The sequence below is a fragment of the Pleurodeles waltl genome, chromosome 3_1, assembly GCF_031143425.1.
Source record: "Pleurodeles waltl isolate 20211129_DDA chromosome 3_1, aPleWal1.hap1.20221129, whole genome shotgun sequence".
NCBI classification, from domain to species: domain Eukaryota; kingdom Metazoa; phylum Chordata; class Amphibia; order Caudata; family Salamandridae; genus Pleurodeles; species Pleurodeles waltl.
The window spans coordinates 995,072,706-995,095,578 of NC_090440.1; the positions used below are offsets into that span (position 1 = coordinate 995,072,706).

The 22,873-nt window shown below is 43.0% G+C and overlaps 1 protein-coding gene across 14 annotated transcripts in view; it reads left to right on the forward strand.

The window, feature by feature from the left end:
• EPB41 (erythrocyte membrane protein band 4.1) overlaps positions 1-22,873 on the forward strand; it is a 698,787-nt gene that overhangs the window by 250,681 nt on the left and 425,233 nt on the right. For all 14 annotated transcript variants that reach the window (XM_069224160.1, XM_069224170.1, XM_069224159.1 and 11 more), the window contains one exon: positions 20,784-20,999. In XM_069224160.1, the coding sequence (XP_069080261.1) occupies positions 20,784-20,999 (216 nt within the window). The remainder of the gene's footprint in view (positions 1-20,783; positions 21,000-22,873) is intronic.

Consider the following 22,873-nt stretch of genomic DNA (forward strand, 5'->3'; position numbering starts at 1 on the left):
GTTAGCAAGATGCAGAGATAGGCATTTTCTTGTTGCTTCCTTTCTTTGGTCACTGCCTTAGTTTGCTATTCTTCTTCCTAGTGGGTGCATTTGGATCTTATTCATTGGCTTTTTGAATAACATTTTTTTTTAACCCTGCTACTGTTTTCCATGTTCTGGTTTAGCTTTTGAAAATGTATTGAGCACAGGCTGCAAGTTTCAGTGTCTGGCTTGCATCGACCCTGCATTTTGTCTGAAAATTAGATGCTACTCTAGTCTGAGAAACAGTCCCAATCGCTGTTGATCCACTGCCCCTCAATTAGAGGGATCACTCTGCAGGGGTACTCAGGCACGTGCATCCCTTGAGGTGAAAGTGAAGTTTTAAATCTGCAGTATAAGTTGACCCTTCCAAACCAAAATATCTTTCCTAAAACAATGGCAGGACCTGAGCATTTAGTGTTACAGCATTTACCACTGCCGTTAGAGTGTGTGGAAGTGTTGACATGAAAGGCTATTTCCACAAATATCACCTGCTCACAGAAAATGAGTATGTTCTGTGCTGGAGCCGTGAAAAGAAACTGATTACTGTTAAGCTTGATGCTTATGAGATATTTTCATGCTTGCTTGATCTGGTGAGCATGCCTGATCTAATTCAGAAAAGCCCCATAAAGTCAGTCATATTAAATTTTTAATAAGGTATCAAAGAGGGATTACCTCAGGTTTTGCATTTTTGTATTACATTGTGGTCCTTTATTCTGGCCATCCTTGGGCCGTAGTGAGTTTTCGCGTTCTCTTTATTACTTGCTTATGTAGTAATAGGCTTTAACTCCCAGCCCAGTTCGTCACCTCTGTTTCCCATCTGAAAATGCATGGCCCTTCCATTGATTTCCAAGAGACTGCTATTTGTCTTTTTGCTAGCAGCATTGCAAGATCGTTGTAACTGCCCACTTTCTATGGATGAGGCCTAACAGCCATGACTCTGGTTTAAATCAGTATGATAGCTTCAGTAAATCTTTGAGTCCTTCCCAGTAGAGTACTGTAACCTATCTAAACTATCTCTGTGGTCCTTTACCTGGGACAGGACAACTCTGCCCTGGATACATTTTGCCTACTTCCTTGGGTTGGGGTAGTGTCTATGTATGATACTGGGGTGTAAGAATTTAAATCTAGCATTTCTAGATGCTTTGAGTGCATAATTCAAAATCAGATTCCAGTCCATCGTGTTTGACTCTGCTTATGCCAGTTGCCATTTTTTCTGTAGATTTGTTTGTGGAATACTCGGCCACATTGAGTGCCTGCTACATTATCAACATTGTTTTTATCCCTGTTCCTGGGGTACTATTAAATCAACTACTTCACACATAGGAAGCTCCATCAAATCTCATCCCTCCTCCTCCCATTGATGTTAGTTGTTCTGCTACTGAGCCAAATGTCAGTCAGTACAATACCAAGGTCCTACAATGCTGATAAAACCTTTTTACAGCCAAGAGTAGCTCTGATACTGTGTTTCTTCTTGTAGATTGTAACGGATGTACCCCTTCCACTGGTTTCCCTTGAATGATTGTCTCTGGATTTTGTTCTAGATCCCTGCCCTTGACTTTTGTAACCACAGTCCGTAACTTCCTCCATATGTGCCAGTTTAGTGCAGGGCCAGAGCATGTGTAGTATTGTGCCCAGCCCTCAGTTTTTCCAGCAGAAGCACAATTTGGAATTGTCAACTTTATGAAGTCTTGCTGATGTGTAAAGCTAGCTTAAAATATATTTTTTTATGGATTATTTATTTGCCCTGGGCACACGATGCATAATTATTGGCTCTTCTGCAGAGTTCTCTCATTGAGTATGATCTACGGTTATGCCAAGGTGTTTCTCGTACTTTTCTTAGTAAGGGGTCTTGCTAAGTTTGTTTCTATGTTGAGGATTGTGAAAATTCAGGATACCAAGTGCTTAGTTGCTCTGAGAGTTTTGGCATCCACAATTGCTTTAAACAGTGTTCCGAACAGTACTTAAGTTACCCTCTCTGGTTCAGAAATCTGTTTCATCACACCCCTTGAACTAAAACACGGTCTGACCAACCCCACTTCAAATTGCTATTGAGATTGGTGATGCCCCAGATTAATCTCTGCCAGTCCCATCAATCAAACATGCTCTCCACTGGAGCTATGCAGCTAAACAGAATCATTAATTTTCCCAGGGCAGCCAAGCCACCCTCCACCACCAGAAATATTAGTGTATTCAGTGCTGTTCTGCATCTTATATCATTCCATGTTAAAGAAAGATGAGCATAGTTCATGTATTTGAACACCCCTCCAGGGAACTACACCAAAGTGAGTTAAATTAATATATCAGCTCCTGGAGCACAACCATCTTTGACAGCACAGTCCTCCTTATTACTGGTAGTGTTATCCGGAATGTAGCACTACCCCCACAACGCTTTTAATGCAGATCTGATATCACTGTCTATCACAGCCAAAACTCTGAGTTTTTCTACCCCTAAATAATGGAGCATTTTGGGCTCCCAGCTGAAAGCTCTGTAACACCATCAGAATCACTCTTCACTGCATGAGAAGTGAATGGGAAAATGCAAGAGTAACAACGTTATTTGTGGCTTTTAAGGGGTACAGGGAAATGTAGTACAAAAACGGAAATCATAGTGTTGCACAAAGTTCTGTTGACCTGAGAAATGCAGAACTGAGAATGTCTCTTGGCTCGTGATATAGTAAAAATGCAAGATGTATCCCAGTTAAGGCTAAATCCTGATAGCACTACTGAATGACATTGGAAGACTACCATTGGGGCTACTCTAGAGTTGACATTCTACAAAAGCAGCAACATGTCATCTGTGTATGAGATTGCATGCACTTCATCGTTCTTGCTTATTCCCCTGATTTCTTACTTCCTTTTTGAAACTGTTAGCAAATAGTTCCATTGCTAGAGTAAAATATTTGGAGACTGAAAGCAACTTTCTGCCCAACCTGTCTACATTGCAAGGTACTACCAGTGCTTGTGATTGCTATACAGGCCATTGTCCAGTAACATTAATAGTGGTTTAATGTTTATGAAGGTTTGCAGTCAGGAATGAACCCATTGTGTTCTAATTGCAGTATCGAGGGAAATCATTGAAGGATCTGCTGGCTAAAATCTCACTAAGAATCTTGTAGTATTGAGTTAGTATCAATAACTCAGATTAATAGTCCATCCCCACCTGGTTTATCTCTTCTTGTGAGTACATTGTGTGCCCACTAGCAGTATGAATACTCATGAATGATGTACCCCTCCGTTCAGGCTAGAAGACTAGGAAAGTAGTATCCCTGCTCATCACCCTGTACACAAAAGCTATGTAAATAGTCCTTCCAGTCAGAACATCTCGACCTTTTTCAAAGGTGAACATGCTTTTTGCACACACTAAGTCTGTCATGCACTATCTGGTCCCTAAGGTTTACCTGCTCCAGGTCCCTGCTTCTTAGTCCTGGTCACTATTTCCTGCTCCAAAATACATCTTACTCCTGGTACAGCCTTTATGCAGTGTGATCTTATAAAGACTTTGAAAGCTTCCCATTCTACCAATTCATGTGACACCACTGTTGCTTTGAGTAATGAATTATCTACTCTCTGACTGTACCACTTAAAGCGCCTTAGCTTGTAACCACCTTGTAGGAATACCCATTGATGGTGTGCCTCATTGCGATGCCATCAATAGATTATGATGGGGAGACAGCAGTATGTATGAACTGGGGTATGTATGCATGTTGAACATACTGTCCTCCCACTGTGCATTGGTGAATAAAGAAAATTCTTTACAGTTTTAGGAAAATAATCTCATTGTATGTACCAGTCCCTAGTCCATCTTCCTTTAGCTCATATAATGAGTTGCCCTGAATACTAGAGTTCAGAAGAGATGGATGAGATCTATCTTTATTCAAGTCCCCTCTAATAATCATGTGTTTATAAGGCAGAGATGCCAGATGTTGATCTTTCATAGAATTCAGCTAGTTTAGTGTTGAGAACATAAAAGCTAGGTAGCACCATTTGCTGTCCATTTAGTTTGTTACCTACTATAACGAAAGTTCTACTCCATGGTTATTTTATTTCCAATAAAGGGATCCTCAGCCCTCTTGAATAATCCATATTGAAGTCCCGCCCACAAATACAAAAAGCCTGTAAATAATTGTGCCACCTTTCTATAAATCTGTGCCCCTCCTTTTGTGTGAGATGTCTCCTGGAAGTATACAATGTGTGTTCCCCTCTTCTTTGGATATGCATGTTTAGTGTAACTTTTGAAGACATTACCGCTAATATTCAACTTGCAACTGGAATCCACATGAAACAATCGGTTACATTGTACAATGTCTCCACTCTGTGTGTATGGAAAAAAGGACCAATAGCTCTCGTAATAGAGCTAGCCTTTCCACAGAGGCATACACTAAGGATATTTAAGTTTTACATGGGGCCAGTCCACGGTGGAACCTCTTTAATCCAAACTCATTCTAGTGGATCAAGAGCAGGAGGGGATGAATGACATCCCCTGCAGCTCACTTGTCAGCACTCGCATTGATAATCAATATATATTTGAGGCATTTCAGTAGCTGTTCGATGCTCACATGACACACCTTTGGATAAGCATACCAACTCTGCCTTATAATCTCCAGTACCACAGTGGGAGAGAGTCATAAGCCATTTGCCCACCATGGTGAGATCTTTGTTTTGTCAGTGTTTTTGCAAGAAGTATGATCTGTCTTGTAGCGTCAGAGGAATCTCCAGCAGTATTGATGAATTCACCTTAATGATGTTTTTTTTAGTTTCATCACTGCTGCTACTGCATTGTTGTTGTGATAGTTTTATTGCCTGCCTGGATCTCAGTCCTTTGCGTTGTGGGCATCTTAGTTTCTGCAAGAATAGGGGGCTTCAGGCATCCAGGCCTATGCTTCCTTGGGCTCAGTGAAAGACTGTTATTTGTTTCAGTCACTTTTACAGTAAGTATTTAATATTAGATTATATGTGTCTAGGCAGTGTATTGTACTCCTTATGTTTGTAAAACCTACTGTTCAACTCTGAGATCTTGATCCATGCCTCTTCAGTCTGGCAATGTATCCAGTTCATTCCTTTTATGCCAGAGTGATAGTATGACAGCTTTCCATGGCAAACATGGGTAGAAAAGGATTAAAACAGGCTCTTAAAATTACATAGTTCCAGGTCGTTTTATTTTATCCTTCCTCTGCATATCCATCTCAGTGGAACATACTACAATGTGCCAGTCACTTTCATGCCTGCATCCATTTGAGGATTAACATGCTGCCAGGGGGTGCCTCACATCTGTGGGATAATCCCCCAGGTGCTTAGTTACATTTCTGCGCACGCCACCTTCTCACCCATGTGATCTCTGCAAGGATTTTTCGGCTCCTTACCTAGACTGCTAGCTCAACTCGCACAGGACAACTGAAGGCCATAGAGACAGTGCTCAGTGAAACAAGGTAGCTTCATGGGTGGTGTTTGCACCTGCTATGTCTCTTGTTGTGCTCCACTGCATTTACTATACCTTTGGTCCTCGTCTCTGAATAATGTTGCCTCTCTCGAACCCCTCTACTCTGTTCCTCTTGTTCATCTTTACTTTTTCTGGCGGGCCTCTGTGATGCTACCCCTTTATTTTCCTTCTTGTGGTCTCAGGCTAGTGATGATCTCTTGAATGGCACTTTTGACAGTCTTATGGGGACCACATCTTTCAACTCCAGTTTGGCCGTTCTGCTGCCATTTTTGTTCGGTATTTCTAATAAGGCTTCTCTGGCATCCATTCATCACCTCCTCCTGTGACTGCTACTTTGCTCCATCTGTTGATCCTTTGCAGTTTGACACTGGATTTTACCATTTTAATCTCTGTTGGCACCAAGATGTCAACTAAAACTGGGCAACAAACTGTTAACTCAGGAGATTTCATATTTATTCATGAGTTGCAAGCTGTGGCCCTTTATCCTGGAATTTTGTTAAGATGGGTTTTCAAAGCACTTAAAAAAAAATTAAAAAAAAACACGTCTATGGAGGATACCAATACTGGAAGGTTACAAGAGCATAAAAACTAGAGAGTGCTAGTTGTTTTCCATTTAGTTTGGTACCTGCTATAACAAAATGTTCTTCTCTGTGGATATTTTATCTTCAGTAAAGAGATCCTAAACTCTCTGATCCAATTCATATTAAGATCTCAATCGCATCTGATAAAAAGCCTATATACAATTGCCCCCCTAGCTTTATTTTTTGAATCTGCACCCCTCCTCTTGTGTGAGGGACATAATTTGCTTTTACCACTTGAATATGTGTTTCCTGAGATATTTTTTTTAACTCGGAAAAAATGTCCAGTGTTCTAAGTTTGCTTCCTTTTTGGGGAAAAAATAGGGCTCCAGGTGATAGTCCCCTATAGACTGGTATAGACTCCAAGTCAATTTCAACGGCTGGACTGCTCAAATTTGTAAGAGATACATTATCTTAAAAAACAGATGCCATTTACCCAACTTGGGTCTGGTAAGTTCTGTTTTCTCAGCATAAGTGACGTCAGAGAACTTAAACACTATTCTAACAAATTCAGATATCCTACTTAAGACTACTTAAGAGGAGTGCCTCTTCAACTTTCCCTACCTATACTAAATATGAGTGTGTGGTTCCTGAGAAACCAACATCAGCATATCACTAACAAATTTTCATTAAGCATGCTTGGAAGAAGAAGGTTATCAACAAGTGGCTAATGATCTTTTACTTAACTGTTAAGAAGAAGGGAAACCCACTTCTTCCTACCATCAGTAGGGCTGTGTCTTTTTTTAGTTTGCTTTCAGTCACCACATACCTTATACCATTTCCTTACTGAACAAAGTGTACTCCATGTGTTATTGTGATGTCGGTTTCATTTACTCCTCCTACCTCGGGCTGTATTTCTCTATTGATATAAATCTAGTTCTGGCTTCTGTCACAGACAAGCATTTTGAATAATTTGATCATCTATTGAACCTTTCTCTATTTTCATTTCAGTTTTTATCCTGTTTACTCTTTTTCTTTCATGCCTAAAGTTCTAACAATTTCACCTTAATTAGGTAATTATGTACTAGTTTTTCACTATTGTGTTTTTTTCAGTTTTTTGCCGAGGAGATTTTACCTAACCTGGATATTTCCAGAGCTTAACATTTTTACTTAATTAAAAGTCTAAAAAATGTGTTTTTTATCACCAATGGCAGGGATGTGGAATTCCTATCGCCCGACCCTGCGACATATTGTTTGGGGTAAAGGGCAACAAGTTTTCATGTTTATTTTGTCCTTTGGACAAGTAGGCCCAACCCCCTGCAGCACAAACCCTTTGGCTGCTAGTTTACAGAGAAGGGAACTGTCTGCAGTTGAGGTAATGTGTGTTCATATGCTAATGCTGTTCGAACTTGTATTTATGGTTCATTCATGAGAAGCCTTCATTATTAGGGTGAGCGTTGTAAATTAATGTTTTAAAGTCAGACTGGACTACTGACAGTGGTTCCATTAACACAAAGTTTGAAATGTTTAGCAATATAAGGGTAATTATAATGCTCCCAGAATTCTCTCTAATTAGATGCAGATGTTTGCAGAAGCTTATAAGCAAGGGTGATGATTCTTTGCTTTCAAAATAAAATGTTCAGGAAAAAATGCAAGCAGGAAAAACGTTATGAAAATGTAGGTGTTATTTCTTTGAAGTCATTTAGTGAAATGTATTGATGCATGCTAGTATTTCCAAAAATCAGTGTAACCATTTTCAACAAGATTATGGAAAGCATGAAAATAAGCAAGCACTGGCAAAGCCAACCAATCCAAAAATGTTTGTGAGTCTCTTGGTTTCGTCAATGCGTGTCTTGTTTTGACATGGGTTTTAGAACACTTTTATTGTTGTGGTAGCTGCAAGGCCTTCGCCATTGTAACAAACACTGGCAAAAAAAAAGGTTTTGGTCTCAAAAAGCACACATTGCTACCAGTGGTGTGTGGTGTAACAAAAGGCCCACTGCCTTCCTGTAGGGAGGCCCCCTCAGCACAGCACCTGCCCTGAGTGAGTCTGGAATGAGGGCCCCTTCCATGTTCTTTGCAGGGGGGGCCCTCAAGTTTTGTTACTCCACTGATTGCCACAGTCTTTCCTGGCACTGAACAAAACTACTTTGTGTGCCAATATACTCCTTTTGGAAGAGCAAAGTGTGATCACCCACATTAAAGCCAGCCTATAGCTAGAGAGAAAAATAGAAGTTTAATAAAACCAAAATGTCTTTGTGAATGCTAGACCTAATTAGGGACCCAATTCTAAAGAAAATCACAAAAGTGCACCCATTGTATATGTCTTTGAATTAGTGGCTTTCATGAATCACAAGAACTTAAAGTAGTAGACCAGGAAATCGTACTCCTAGAAAATATTTGTGAACTGTATTTTAGCACGAGGAAATAGGCATGTGTAGGTTTGGTCATGTGAAAATCAAGTTCACTTTCCTCCAACCACTTTTTTTCCCAACCCTGGAAGAACTTCTACTTCTGCCATTGTCAGGAGTACATTTCCTACCTTTCTCATTATGGGAAAAGATTAGAGAGGAGCTAGTGAAAATTAAACATGCAAGTTAGTAGGTTTGCAGACTCAAAAGCATTCCAGCCCTGGAACTATTACTTACTGCTTCCTCCAGCCCTAGTATGTAGGTCTGCGGAAAGGTGGAAAAATAGTGAAATTATTATAGTAGGGATTGCCATTGCAAGTATTCAAGCCTTCCTATAGTAGTAGCCCTGGCATAATCAGAGGGTCTAGTATCAGAGCTCTTACATAATGAGATTGCTGCCATAATATGTCGCCGTAACAAATGCAACCGAAGGGAAATGTAGATTTTTTTTTTTTTTTTACAGGACAAGAACATTTAAGAAGCAATCTGTCCTATGGACAAGTAGATATTTTATTAAATTCCTAACTCCCTTATGGTGTGCTTACACATAACAATAAATCTTCAGAAGCAGCAATTGCTACATGGGTGGAATATTGGTCAAAATTGTATGGAATTTGTGCAGTTATGATTTCCTAAAATAAATGTTGATTGGAGGACAGCAATGTGATCATTGCAGAAATATGCAGAGCTTCAATTGTTGCCAGTTTTCATACTTTGTTTGTTTTTTTCCATTCTGTTGTTCCTCTCTTCCACCTTTTAGGGAATGGGGGATTATCCCACAGATGTGAGGCACCCCCATACAGCATGTTAATGTTACATCTTTTGTGAGAAACCCTAGAGTGTGTTTCCTTGTGCAAGCCCAGCCTCTTTAACTGTGATTATCATCCATTTTTTTGATTGGTTGTCAGCAAAAATGGTCCCTTCCACTTTTTCACATCTGTTAAAGACGTTTGTACAAAAGAAGACTTCTTTCAGTGCTGTAGTTACTACCAGTATCACAGTAGTCCTTCATCTGCATGGCAAACTGCCACTGATTGCATCTGAGCAAGCATGATTCAGGACAGGGGATAGTACCAATTTCAGCATCACTCATTGTTTAATGTATGAGGGTTGTTTTCCTTGTTCAGGACAATTCAGCCACCTATGCAGGAAGTGATCTCATAAGAAACTTGCACTGTCAGGCATCTTTGTAGAAAAGCCTCCATTTGCAAGGATTAGGGTCCCATTTTACTGCACAACTCTGATGCTTCTACCTGCCTATTCCTCATCTTATGAATCTCCGCAAGGCTCCAGACTGGATCCTAAAATGTTGTAATTGCACTCCTGCTTCAGCAGGTGGTGCTGTGTCTCCAAGTTGGCTTTTGCACTTCCCAGGATGTGACATTACAGATCGTACATATGGGCCACACGGCACTCCATAGTCCCATTTTTTTCTGCACCCTTCTATACAGGTCTGATATGCAGTTCTCTAACGTTGTACTATTTTGAAACTGTTTGCGGTGCTCCAAGTCTGTTTCTGATTACTTGACATCGTCTTTCTCGATTTTAGCAGGTGTGTGGGTCAGAGTTTTTGACAGTTCCAGACCCTGGTTGGTTTGGGTGTTTGGCTTTACTGGTGCCAGTGTTTGCCAGATTTTCCGACAAAGAACTGCTTCATATGGAAATTACAACGTGGGTCCAGATCTTGCTGTGGATCCAGCCTACGAAAGTATTTTCCAAAACTCATTTTCATTGTCACGCTTGGCCTAGATTGGTCCGTTCAGGTGGAACTGGTTGAGAGGGGTTCCTCCCATCTGGTGTTATTCTTTGTCAGACCAAGCTTTCTGTCTGGGGTCACGTACTCCTTGGGCGTTGCATTTGCCTGGTTGAGGAAAGTCCTTGCACCAGCATGCCGTGCCTGGTGCTGTCAAACCTGCTCCTGGCTTTTTGAGCACCTGGCGCTGACCCGCTCAGATGTTGGCATTCTCCTAAGATTTGCTGTACAGGCTGTAGCCCTCTCCTCTCTGTCTGGGGCCCCTCCAGCAACTAGAGAATCCTGGGTTGTGTGTCCCTCCGCTGCAGTAGCCACCCGTCTGTCTCCATCCCAGGATTGACTTCATCCACTTTGCCATTGAATGCATTACTGACCTTTTTGACATTGGTGCTGATGAAGGCCCAGGACCTCTCTTTGTTCTTCATGTATTGTTTGTTCCATTGGTTGGAGTTGATGAGAGCTTTTTGTGAGAAAGTAGCCTCTTTCTAGCCTTGTTACCCCCACTTTTGGCCTGTTTGTGAGTGTATGTCAGGGTGTTTTCACTGTCTCACTGGGATCCTGCCAGCCAGGGCCCAGTGCTCATAGTGAAAACCCTATGTTTTCAGTATGTTTGTTATGTGTCACTGGGACCCTGCTAGTCAGGACCCCAGTGCTCATAAGTTTGTGGCCTATATGTATGTGTTCCCTGTGTGGTGCCTAACTGTCTCACTGAGGCTCTGCTAACCAGAACCTCAGTGGTTATGCTCTCTCCTTACAAATTGTCACTAACAGGCTAGTGACCAATTTTACCAATTTACATTGGCTTACTGGAACACCCTTATAATTCCCTAGTATATGGTACTGAGGTACCCAGGGTATTGGGGTTCCAGGAGATCCCTATGGGCTGCAGCATTTCTTTTGCCACCCATAGGGAGCTCTGACAATTCTTACACAGGCCTGCCACTGCAGCCTGAGTGAAATAACGTCCACGTTATTTCACAGCCATTTTACACTACACTTAAGTAACTTATAAGTCACCTATATGTCTAACCTTTACCTGGTAAAGGTTGGGTGCAAAGTTACTTAGTGTGTGGGCACCCTGGCACCAGCCAAGGTGCCCCCACATTGTTCAGAGCCAATTCCCTGAACTTTGTGAGTGCGGGGACACCATTACACGCGTGCACTACATATAGGTCACTACCTATATGTAGCTTCACAATGGTAACTCCGAATATGGCCATGTAACATGTCTATGATCATGGAATTGCCCCCTCTATGCCATCCTGGCATAGTTGGCACAATCCCATGATCCCAGTGGTCTGTAGCACAGACCCTGGTACTGCCAAACTGCCCTTCCTGGGGTTTCACTGCAGCTGCTGCTGCTGCCAACCCCTCAGACAGGCATCTGCCCTCCTGGGGTCCAGCCAGGCCTGGCCCAGGATGGCAGAACAAAGAACTTCCTCTGAGAGAGGGTGTGACACCCTCTCCCCTTGGAAAATGGTGTGAAGGCAGGGGAGGAGTAGCCTCCCCCAGCCTCTGGAAATGCTTTGTTGGGCACAGAGGTGCCCAATTCTGCATAAGCCAGTCTACACCGGTTCAGGGGACCCCTTAGCCCTGCTCTGGTGCGAAACTGGACAAAGGAAAGGGGAGTGACCACTCCCCTGACCTGCACCTCCCCTGGGAGGTGTCCAGAGCTCCTCCAGTGTGCTCCAGACCTCTGCCATCTTGGAAACAGAGGTGCTGCTGGCACACTGGACTGCTCTGAGTGGCCAGTGCCACCAGGTGACGTCAGAGACTCCTTCTGATAGGCTCCTTCAGGTGTTAGTAGCCTATCCTCTCTCCTAAGTAGCCAAACCCTCTTTTCTGGCTATTTAGGGTCTCTGTCTCTGGGGAAACTTTAGATAACGAATGCAAGAGCTCATCCGAGTTCCTCTGCATCTCTCTCTTCACCTTCTGCCAAGGAATCGACTGCTGACCGCGCTGGAAGCCTGCAAACCGGCAACAAAGTAGCTAAGACGACTACTGCAACTCTGTAACGCTGATCCTGCCGCCTTCTCGACTGTTTTCCTGCTTGTGCATGCTGTGGGGGTAGTCTGCCTCCTCTCTGCACCAGAAGCTCCGAAGAAATCTCCCGTGGGTCGACGGAATCTTCCCCCTGCAACCGCAGGCACCAAAAAGCTGCATTACCGGTCCCTTGGGTCTCCTCTCAGCACGACGAGCGAGGTCCCTCGAAACCAGCGACTCTGTCCAAGTAACCCCCACAGTCCAGTGACTCTTCAGTCCAAGTTTGGTGAAGGTAAGTCCTTGCCTCACCTCGCTGGGCTGCATTGCTGGGAGCCGCGACTTTTGCAGCTACTCCGGCCCCTGTGCACTTCCGGCGGAAATCCTTTGTGCACAGCCAAGCCTGGGTCCACGGCACTCTAACCTGCATTGCACGACTTTCTAAGTTGGTCTCCGGCGACGTGGGACTCCTTTGTGCAACTTCGGCGAGCACCGTTTCACGCATCCTCGTAGTGCCTGTTTTTGGCACTTCTCCGGGTGCTACCGGCTTCAGAGAGGGCTCCTTGTCTTGCTCGACGTCCCCTCTCTCTGCTGGTCCAATTTGCGACCTCCTGGTCCCTCCTGGGCCTCAGCAGCATCCAAAAACGCTAACCGCACGATTTGCAGCTAGCAAGGCTTGTTGGCGTTCTTTCGGCGGGAAAACACTTCTGCACGACTCTCCACGGCGAGAGGGATCCGTCCACCAAAGGGGAAGTCTCTAGCCCTTTTCGTTCCTGCAGAAACCTCAGCTTCTTCTGTCCAGTAGAAGCTTCTTTGCACCCGCAGCTGGCATTTCCTGGGCATTTGCCCATCTCCGACTTGCTTGTGACTTTTGGACTTGGTCCCCTTGTTCCACAGGTACCCTAGATTGGAAATCCACAGTTGTTGCATTGCTGGTTTGTGTCTTTCCTGCATTATTCCTCTAACACGACTTCTTGGTCCTTAGGGGAACTTTAGTGCACTTTGCACTCACTTTTCAGGGTCTTGGGGAGGGTTATTTTTCTAACTCTCACTATTTTCTAATAGTCCCAGCGACCCTCTACAAGGTCACATAGGTTTGGGGTCCATTCGTGGTTCGCATTCCACTTTTGGAGTATATGGTTTGTGTTGCCCCTATCCCTATGTTTCCCCATTGCATCCTATTGTAACTATACATTGTTTGCACTGTTTTCTAAGACTATACTGCATATTTTTGCTATTGTGTATATATATCTTGTGTATATTTCCTATCCTCTCACTGAGGGTACACTCTAAGATACTTTGGCATATTGTCATAAAAATAAAGTACCTTTATTTTTAGTATAACTGTGTATTGTGTTTTCTTATGATATTGTGCATATGACACTAAGTGGTACTGTAGTAGCTTCACACGTCTCCTAGTTCAGCCTAAGCTGCTCTGCTAAGCTACCATTATCTATCAGCCTAAGCTGCTAGACACCCTATACACTAATAAGGGATAACTGGGCCTGGTGCAAGGTTCAAGTACCCCTTGGTACTCACTACAAGCCAGTCCAGCCTCCTACACTTTTGAGCTGCTGCTGGCCAAGATTCTCCTGATTCCTTGTGATCTGACTCTTAAGTCCCAAACACTCTGCTCTCTTTAACTGGGTTGTCTGCCTGTTTCATTATGGCTTTGGGAAACAATGTGTGAGGAAGCGGATAATGTTAAGGAAATATTTTGAACCTCTTCTCCTTAGTCCTGGAGGGTTTGCTGTGCCTTCTGTGCTACCCATGGAATGGTTTGGCCTACCCTTGAGGACATATCTCTTTTTTAATGAGACTGTAAATTTGAGATGTTTTTCAATTTTACTGTACCCAAGACAGTGGTCAAAACTAATTTATCAAGTCTGGTGCTGACACCACAGAGCCCTTTGCCACCCTTAAGACACTGATTACTCTCCCATAGGCTCTAACATAGACGGCCAACCCTGACCCTAGCAGTCAGGGCCGTATACAACAGGTGTACCTATGATAAGAACTGTTGACCGACCCCATTGCTTCTAGTGCACTCATTAAGTAGTGGCAGTCCACTGTGTCAAAGGCGTTGGCTGTGTCAATAGAGACCACGGCCATTTCCTTTCTTCTATCCTCGACTTTATGCATAACATGCATCAGTCTTCTCAGATTCATGGTTGTATTCCATCTCGGTATAAACCCGCACTAATCCAGGTGTATCAGTTGGGAGATCAATCGCCGCAGCCGGAGAGCAAGGAGCTTACAGAGAACCTTCATGTCTCTGTTGATCGTCGTGAGCAGGTGATAGGAGGATGGATCAGATGTCCTTGCACCAGGCTTCACCATCCTGGTAATACAAACCTCCCAGATGGAAGGAGGTAGAACACCCTGCTCCCTAGCCTTTAGGTACACCTTAAGCAACTGTTGGGAAATCTCCATGGTGAAAGCCTGATAAAAATTGGCTGTGAAGCTGTCACTCCCAGGCACTCCCCCCCCCACCCCAGGGAGGCACGCCTACTTAACCTTTTCCAGTGTGAGGTCGGCATCTATTTCCTGTGCCGCTATCTCTCCCTTGTGCTGCTACCTGGAGATGTAAACTCGCCAGGAAGTCAAAATTGCTCTCCGGATCTGAGCTATGTGGGCTAGTGTATGTGTATGCCTGTTCCAGGTGTTCGAGGTGGGGGTGGAGAGAGAGTCTTTAGATGTAATGTAGGAAAATGTGGGTCTCCTGCTGAAAGATCCAGGCCAGGAGCTTCCCAGAGCTATCTTCCTCCCATTGCAGCAGTTGGTGGTAGGACTTCAGTGATGCCACCTGGCGCTGCAGTGTGGCTTCTTCGTGTCCCCGCTCCTCGTTCTCATGAAGGGGTTTTCGTACCGCTGCCAAGGCTTCCCCCTTATGAAGGATTTGTGACTGCAGCGTTTGGCGCATCTCACAAGAGAGGCCCTCACACTTGCCTCTCAGCACAGCCTCTCCCTCCGTTGCGCTAATCTGTGTAGTAGCCCAGTTGATCTAATAATAATCCTTCAGTGCACCCACCAATACTTCTTGACTCAGAGTGTCCTGTAATATCTCCAGTGGGAACTGCCACCAGCATGACGACGGAGGACCACAACCTTGGGATGGATAACTTTGTTGCCAGCTCCATGGGCTCTTCTCTATCCCTTTGCCATAGTGCTAGGTTTGGTGCTTCTGGTGTCCTGAGGGCTGTTCAGACAGACTACTGGATATTCCTTTCAATTGTTCCCAGCTGAGCAGAGCATAGTTACTCCTGGAGGGACACAGATGGGATCGAAGTCCTTTACAGTCTAGATCGCTGGCTTCTCCTAAGCAGAAATCATGGAGGGGGTGCAGGAAGGCAGCTGTTTATTAGAGGGCTGGGCTGCATTTGTGCCACACTTCTGTTGAGCATGCTTAAAGATGTAATGCGTTCACTAGGGTTGGAGAGGAGTGTCACAACTCTTATTTGTGCCGATCTTCTGCACATGCACTCTCGTCTGTTCTTTTGTTCACAAAACTGTTTTCCTGAATCTTGTGCATCACATTCATAAGGAAAGTGATGTAGTTCTGATGTGAGTTTTGACTCTTCTTGGATGGGTATTCGCATCATGATCTGCATTTTCTTTGCCTTACCCTCTTGTAGGATGTGAGGTTATGTCATTTTTATGGTGCCCTTGTTCCTGTAGCAAACAGTTCTTAAGGGTGGACTTCCATTTGATCCCAATTCAGGTTTTGGGGCCAGTTTTGGTTATTCTTCTTCCCTTGATGTTTCTGGTTGTTGAGACATACTTTTCCAGATGATGCCTGATGACATTTTGTGGTGGTGTTTAAAAATAACTTTGTTATTGTCTGCTTCATGAGCCACATGTTTGGCTGTAGCGTGAGGAGTCGGACTAGGGGCCTACCATTCCAGGATCTGTTAGAGGTGTGGTGTTCTGCTTGCCATTCTGGCACCTCCCCACTTATTAGAGACTCTGGCAATACGGATCAGGGGTGACCCACTAGTACAGGGAATTACTTTGGTGGAGACATGGGAGGAGAGTATATCCTCCATTTTATTTTTATTCTGTCTCACAGACCCCACTTTCACTATCCCCAGGCTAATGCAGATTCTCTGCATTTTGGCGCCTTCTCAGGGTACACGATCAATTGGCAAAAATCTCTCATGCATGGATCCAACAAGAGTCCTGCAGGGCGAGATGCATATGACTATGGTAGAAGAAGGCTTCTAATAACTCAGCATATACGTCACACAAGACCCAAAAGTGTTCTAAAAAAGAAAACCTTAAACCTGTTATAGAGCGATTTGAGTCAGATGTATAGAACTGGAGGACCTTGCCACTCTCCCTTCCGGGGAGGGCAGCAGTGTTCAGAATGATGACCCTCCCACGCATGATATACACATTGCAAAACACCACCTACCTAGTGCCCAAAATACTTTTTCTTTAGAATGGAGGCTGCTCTCCGACTCTTACTCTGGGGAAATAGCCCACACTGTGTTCTCCTCCAGAAACTTACCAGGGAGTATACAATGGGGGGATTGGCCTACCTGACATACGTAAATACTATTGGGTGGCACAGTTGACTGTAGTCAATGACTGGATCTTTGCACCCTGGGACAAACCGGCCACACTTCTGGATAGATCTACATAGGTCAGAGAGGGTTATGAGGGGGCACTGTGTAAAACTAAACTGGCTCGTAATCTCCAGGTCCACACCAGAATGGTCACAGAAATATGGAGGGAGGGCACAGCATACCTGGACTGGAGGGGCCGACTGACGATTACCCCTCTTCAGTCCAGTGACCTCCTATTAGAGGTGTGCAAACTTCAGGGCTTTACCAAATGGAAATTTATAGAAATTACCAAGCTGGGTGATCTTTGGCAGGGAAACAGACTGCTGCATCTGACTGAAATGACCAACTAATACCAGCTAGCGCCCTCCACTTAGTTATAAATATATCCAACTCAAGCGTTCTCTTGCCATATATATACCTGCTGACAATACTATTAAGGAGCCCTTCCCACTCAAGGACCACGTTCTGTCGGAAGAGATGTGCAAGAAAGCCTTATCCATGATATACAGAAAACTGCAAAATAACGCTTCTGACACCCTGCTGGCCCTGAAAGCCAAATGGGAGGCAGATGGTGGACAATTTGAAGAGGGCGAATGGGAATAAGCCCTAGGGAGCCATCGAGAAATTGCAGTCAGATCTGGCTTTAGGCTAGTCCAGTTATGTATTCTACATCGCTCCTACTATTCATGCCATGGATAGATGTCCAATGGCGGCTTGTTTGCGGGGATGTGGGGAGAGAGGAATGTTCCTACATGTGATTTGGTGCTGTCCACAAATAAAACCCTACTGGTTCTCCATCAGAGCCACAATGCACACAGTGACGGGTTACCAGATGCCAAACAGTCAAATGTTGCATACTTATTATCTGGGATGACGAACCACCACCTCAATATAGTAAAGTATGGCTGTCCCTCAGCCTTGAAGATGCTAAGAGTTACATTGCCTAAAAATGGGGAATGATAGATCTGCCAAAGGTACAGGACTGACACCGAAAAAACGATCTACTTGAGCAGAGGATGCCTCAAAGAGATGGTAAAAGGTGTGGTCTGCTTGGAAGGCCTAGGGGAGAGGGGGTGATTTTGAGGATGCCATTAATGGGGTGGAGTAGACCGTGGATCTGTGGAAATGTCACTGCTTTTGAAATATCATGATTATATGGTACTTGCCATACATCTGCAACTGCCTTTTACTGTACTGTTCAGTGCCTACTGTGATTTCACTGTTTGGTTGCACTTTCTTTTACTTAAAAAACTCAATAAAAATATATCTTTTTTTATTATAAAAATAAACAGCCTGCAAGCCTAGTAAGGATCTGATATTAGCTAATGTGAGCCTATTTTGCGACAAGAACTGCAAGCTGCGTAAACCCATCCAGGGTATCCGATTTGGAAAAAGACTAGTGCTAAAGGAAGCAGAAAAGGTGAAATTCATATGTCTCGGAGGCTGTTCATAACAAAGCAAATCCTGACGAATCCACTTTGAAATTAGTACAAGTAAAGACTTCATGAAAATTCAAATTTGAGTGCCATTGGGAAGGCACCAGACCATCAGAGCATAACAGTCCAAAGGGGAGACTTTTGACCTTGGGACAGCAAAATTAGACAAGACTTTTCCTCAGCTTCTTGATCGAAGTGGGCTTTCCTTTATTTTTATTTTTTCTCTTTTCTTAGCAAATAAAGAGTAGAGTTCATTAATTATTTAGTCCATCAAAGAATACCAGACCCCAAACGAGCCTATGAATGTGTCAGAAGCTAAGATCTACACTGAAAGCTGTTAATTTTTTTTTTTTTAAATCACCTATCGGGCTTGCTGGACCTTCATCTGGTTTGCTAATCACTCAGGATCCATCATCTGAACACCCTGCCAACTCTGTTCTCCTTACTCCCCTTTGCATTTCTAGGAGCCTGAACGATTTCCTGAACAGTAGAAACACCTCGCAATTATTCAAAGCCTTTTTAGCCCTGGAAGATATCACTTCACAACCTTTTTTGGTAAAATTCTTGGACCACAAAACAGGGATTAATAAAGTAACCACAGCAACTCCGTAGTTCGCCCTGCCCATGCTAAAAGCAATTTTCAGCTATGAAATACTGCACATATGCAAGATCCATAGTAGATGCCCTATTTGTTCAGGTTTTTGTGTGCAGTTGGTTTGTCTCATGATTTTATATTCTACTAACATCGGGCATTAAATGCACAACCACAATCAAGGAACCTTACCACACAATCTTGGAACCCAGAAGAAGTGGAAAATTCAAATATCAAGCTGCCTACATCCAGGTCACATTTAGGTCCATAATGGCCTCCAGTATAGAAATAGAAACCCATGCGCCTTGGTTCAATATGAAGAACAGCGTGAAACCTTACAGTGTAGCTAAGATAATCAATGCATCACCAAAAGAATGATCTGTCTTCTCAGCCAAGTGCAAGGGCATTGTTCACACATGAGACTGGCTAGATACAGGCAAGCCGCAGCCCATCTACGCTATAAGACATCTCGGGCATAGGAGTCAATCATCTGAATGTTCCAGGCCAGAAGCAAAGGTCAGAATGACTAGCTTGGTAAGCTGAAACCTCTCCGGCCTAAGAAGACAAATTGAAGACAAGGAATGGGTTATGTACATCAAAACATTGGAAATTTGTTGCTTTCAGGAGACCTTAGCCTTAGAAGAGATGTACACAGCACACTGGTGTACCGGCTGTAAAATCAACACAAGGACGACGAGAGTGGTGTAGCAATCTGGATCTCCCTGGGTCTTGCAGTATGGGCTAAAGTAAACACTACTCAAATTTGTAGCACATAACTCTCAAAATCGAGTTTTGGAGATTGGAATTACTCAGCGTTTACCTACCCCTGGTGGAAATTCTAGTAGGTCTGCTAGCCTGAAAAAACACGTACTAAACTAATATGATGGAACAACCAGCAGAAGCAGGATAGGCATCATTTATAAAGACAAGTACAAAAAAACCATGGGCTAGTGAGTGATGTTTTCAACACAAGTTCGCACTACTGGAAGCAGACGATCTCCTCCCACCCCCCACCCCCAGTAGCACCCCTTGTGATTTCTACGATTTGTACTTCAAAACAATGGACAAAGAGTCAGAAATGTGTATATATTAAACAAATATGTAGATTCTGCAGTATTTTAACAAAAAAGTGAAGATTGAGATATTAATGGGAAGATTAGAGCTTTTCTATATGTAGAATTAGTTCTGAAAAGATAACCAATATGCGACACACTGTCATATCACTTTAATTTTGTTTTGTGATTTTGTTTGAACTCTTACAAATTTCAATGGTGCTTCGGTTGAGAACACCAGTCGTCCATCCTTGATTCCTTTTGCTGTACTAGTGCTGCTCTCATTAATCACGTTAAGGATACCAACTTAATTTTTAGCTTTCGGTTTCAAATTCCTTCACATTTACAGGTCGTTTTAAACCTTTCAGTTGTTAGTGTTGCTTTTTTATGCATGAATATGTTATGAATTTGCTAATAATTTTAAATTTTCCAAGCAGTTGTGGACTCTGAGTAGGTGTAGTGGACCCCCGGGTCCTGTCACTACAGGAAAAGAACCAATTTCCTAAACCAGACTTCTTATTTGTACGTTCCAAAAAGACCATACTACCTTCAGGCACTTAGTTCTAATAATGTATTGGTTTGATGTTTCGTGAACATATGCCGTGTTCCCCCTCACCATGCTGTTTGATTGTGTCATTTCATTGCCACTGGTTGGATAGAAGAGAGAGTAATTACTTGCCATGTCTTTTTCCTGTACAATAAATCCTTGCTTCTCCATTTTGTTGTTGTCCATCGCATTTGTCATCACTTGGGGATGCAAGGGTAGGGACAAGATATTGGCACATGGATAAATGCTTAATCTTTGGTCCCACTGAAAGTTCTGTATAGAGACAGCTTTGTTTTGGTGTGTGCCAGTTCCCCATTAGATGCAAAGGAGCTGAGCTCACACACTTACCAAGTGAACCAAATTCATTGTGGTACTTTTATTTTTGTTCTGTCTTGTGAACTATGGGGTTTGTTTAGTGACTGATGCACCTATATAATTTCCAAAACTGTTGCTCTCTCTCAATTGCAGCCAGCTCAGGAGGACCGGGAAGACAACCAGTACTTTGACCAAGACTTTGAGGCAAAGGAAGACAAAGAAGCGGCAGACGACTGTGCAAAGGGAGATAACACTGAGACAAAGACTGGTATAGAGACAAAACCTACCCAGAAGTCAGTAAAAAAATCTAAAGGCATGCGCTGCAAAGTCACCCTACTAGATGACACACTGTTCGAGTGTGATGTTGAGGTAATTCGAGAAATTTGCATACGTACTAGTTGACAACTCTTGGGCTATTTTGTGTTCTCTCCCTCTCTCTCTCTCTCTCTCTCTCTCTCTCTCTCTCTCTCTCTCTGTCTCTGTCTCTCTCTCTCTCTCTCTGTCTTCCCCCCTACCCCAACAGCCACCCTTCATCATTGAATTATTTGAGGCAAACACTACAGATAATCTCCATGCCATGCCTGTCATTTTTGTTTTTTCTGTGAAGGTTTATCACTCAACTGCATGTGAAACATGTTTTTTTGCTTTAAAAACAGTCTTTTACCATACTGTAAAAACACTCAGAGAGCTCCAGAGATATACCAAGAGCCAGGGAATTATGACATTCTGCTGCAGCAGTATTTTCCCACATAATTGTGGATTCCCCGCACAATATCCACCATCTAATAATAATTTGCTTATTTTAATCAATCACAAATGTGTTAATCACTAAAACTGGTGAAACCTAACGAAAAGTTACACTTAATGGTGCTGCACAATTATAGACTGTATAAATGTTAACTGGTAGTCCTTTTGCTTCTGATTGCTGTATTTGCGCAATAAAATAATACTTTAAAGGTTAAACCTTTGCTCAGAAAGTATTAATATGTGCTAAAATAGCAATACAATTTTATCACAAAGTGCTGCATTAGGTAGCATGATTTCCCCCTTTTTGGAGTCATAATTTAGTCAACCGTACAGCATAATTCCTGTGGCCCTGAGTATAGTTTTAGAACCAATAGCTTTATTACATGTTAGATTACCAATAACATGTCATATCAGTGATATGTAGACTTTGGCATCACTTCCTTGTTTAAGTCAATGCCACGTTTCTGGGCATCATCTTTATAAGGGTTCTTCATTTTATTTGACAAAGGCAGGTGTTGCCTTTTTTCCTTTCTCAACTAGCCGGTTGGCTTCAACACATATTGCTGTAATTCTGCTTTTTAATTCATCTGATTCCTCTTTTGGAATTATCAAGGCAACCGCCTTGGCAGAATAATTGCTAAATTCATTATTTTCATATTCATTACTGGAAGAGAGCTCTAAATCACAGCCAACACCTCCTGCAGCCAAAGCCTTCTTGCTCCAGGGTGAGAGCTTCTTTAATGGCCTGGTCTTTTTTTCTCAATCCCAGTTTGGCTGAAAATGATCTCCAGGTTCAGACAGCACATATTCTCATTTGGTCCGACTGGCCTAGTCACTGTTGGTACCTCTCTTCAAAATGCCATGTGAGATTCGAATTCCTGCATTCAGTCTCTAAGCTTAACTACTTAGTTGCTGAGTATCTTAAATATGCCCTGATGCCTGAATGACTACCCTGAAAGAGGGCATACATCCTTCCAGAAGTCCATTTGCATTTAGTGTTTGAAGTCGGCAGACCTGAGATTTACAGGAAGAAATTTGTTCTATCTTCCCTTCTTTACCTGGATAAATCTAACTTGCAGTTCTAGTCTGTTAAAGTATGTTTCACTGCTGCTTATATAAACTGGCATTCTTCGACATCTCTTTTTACTGTGACTGTGATTAAATATTTCCTAGCAACCATAAAGTCATTTTTCTCCATTCAGCTTGAAAACCTTTATTCCAATGGGAAATTAGCCTGTTTCTTTCAAAACAGACCAGGGCCACCTCACAAACATACATAGAAAGTGTATCTGCTTCCCTGATGTAGAAATTTGCTTTTCTAGTGGCTTTTTATCTGCCAGAAGTGTAAGTAAGCTACACGACCTATTCACAAACAGCCTTATGCTCTTCTCCAGAGCAAGAAAGTTTCTCTCAAGACTCACCCTTTTTGCCTACCAAATGTGATCTCCAATTTCTACATTAATCCTGACCTATGTCCTACTTTCCCAATGACAGGT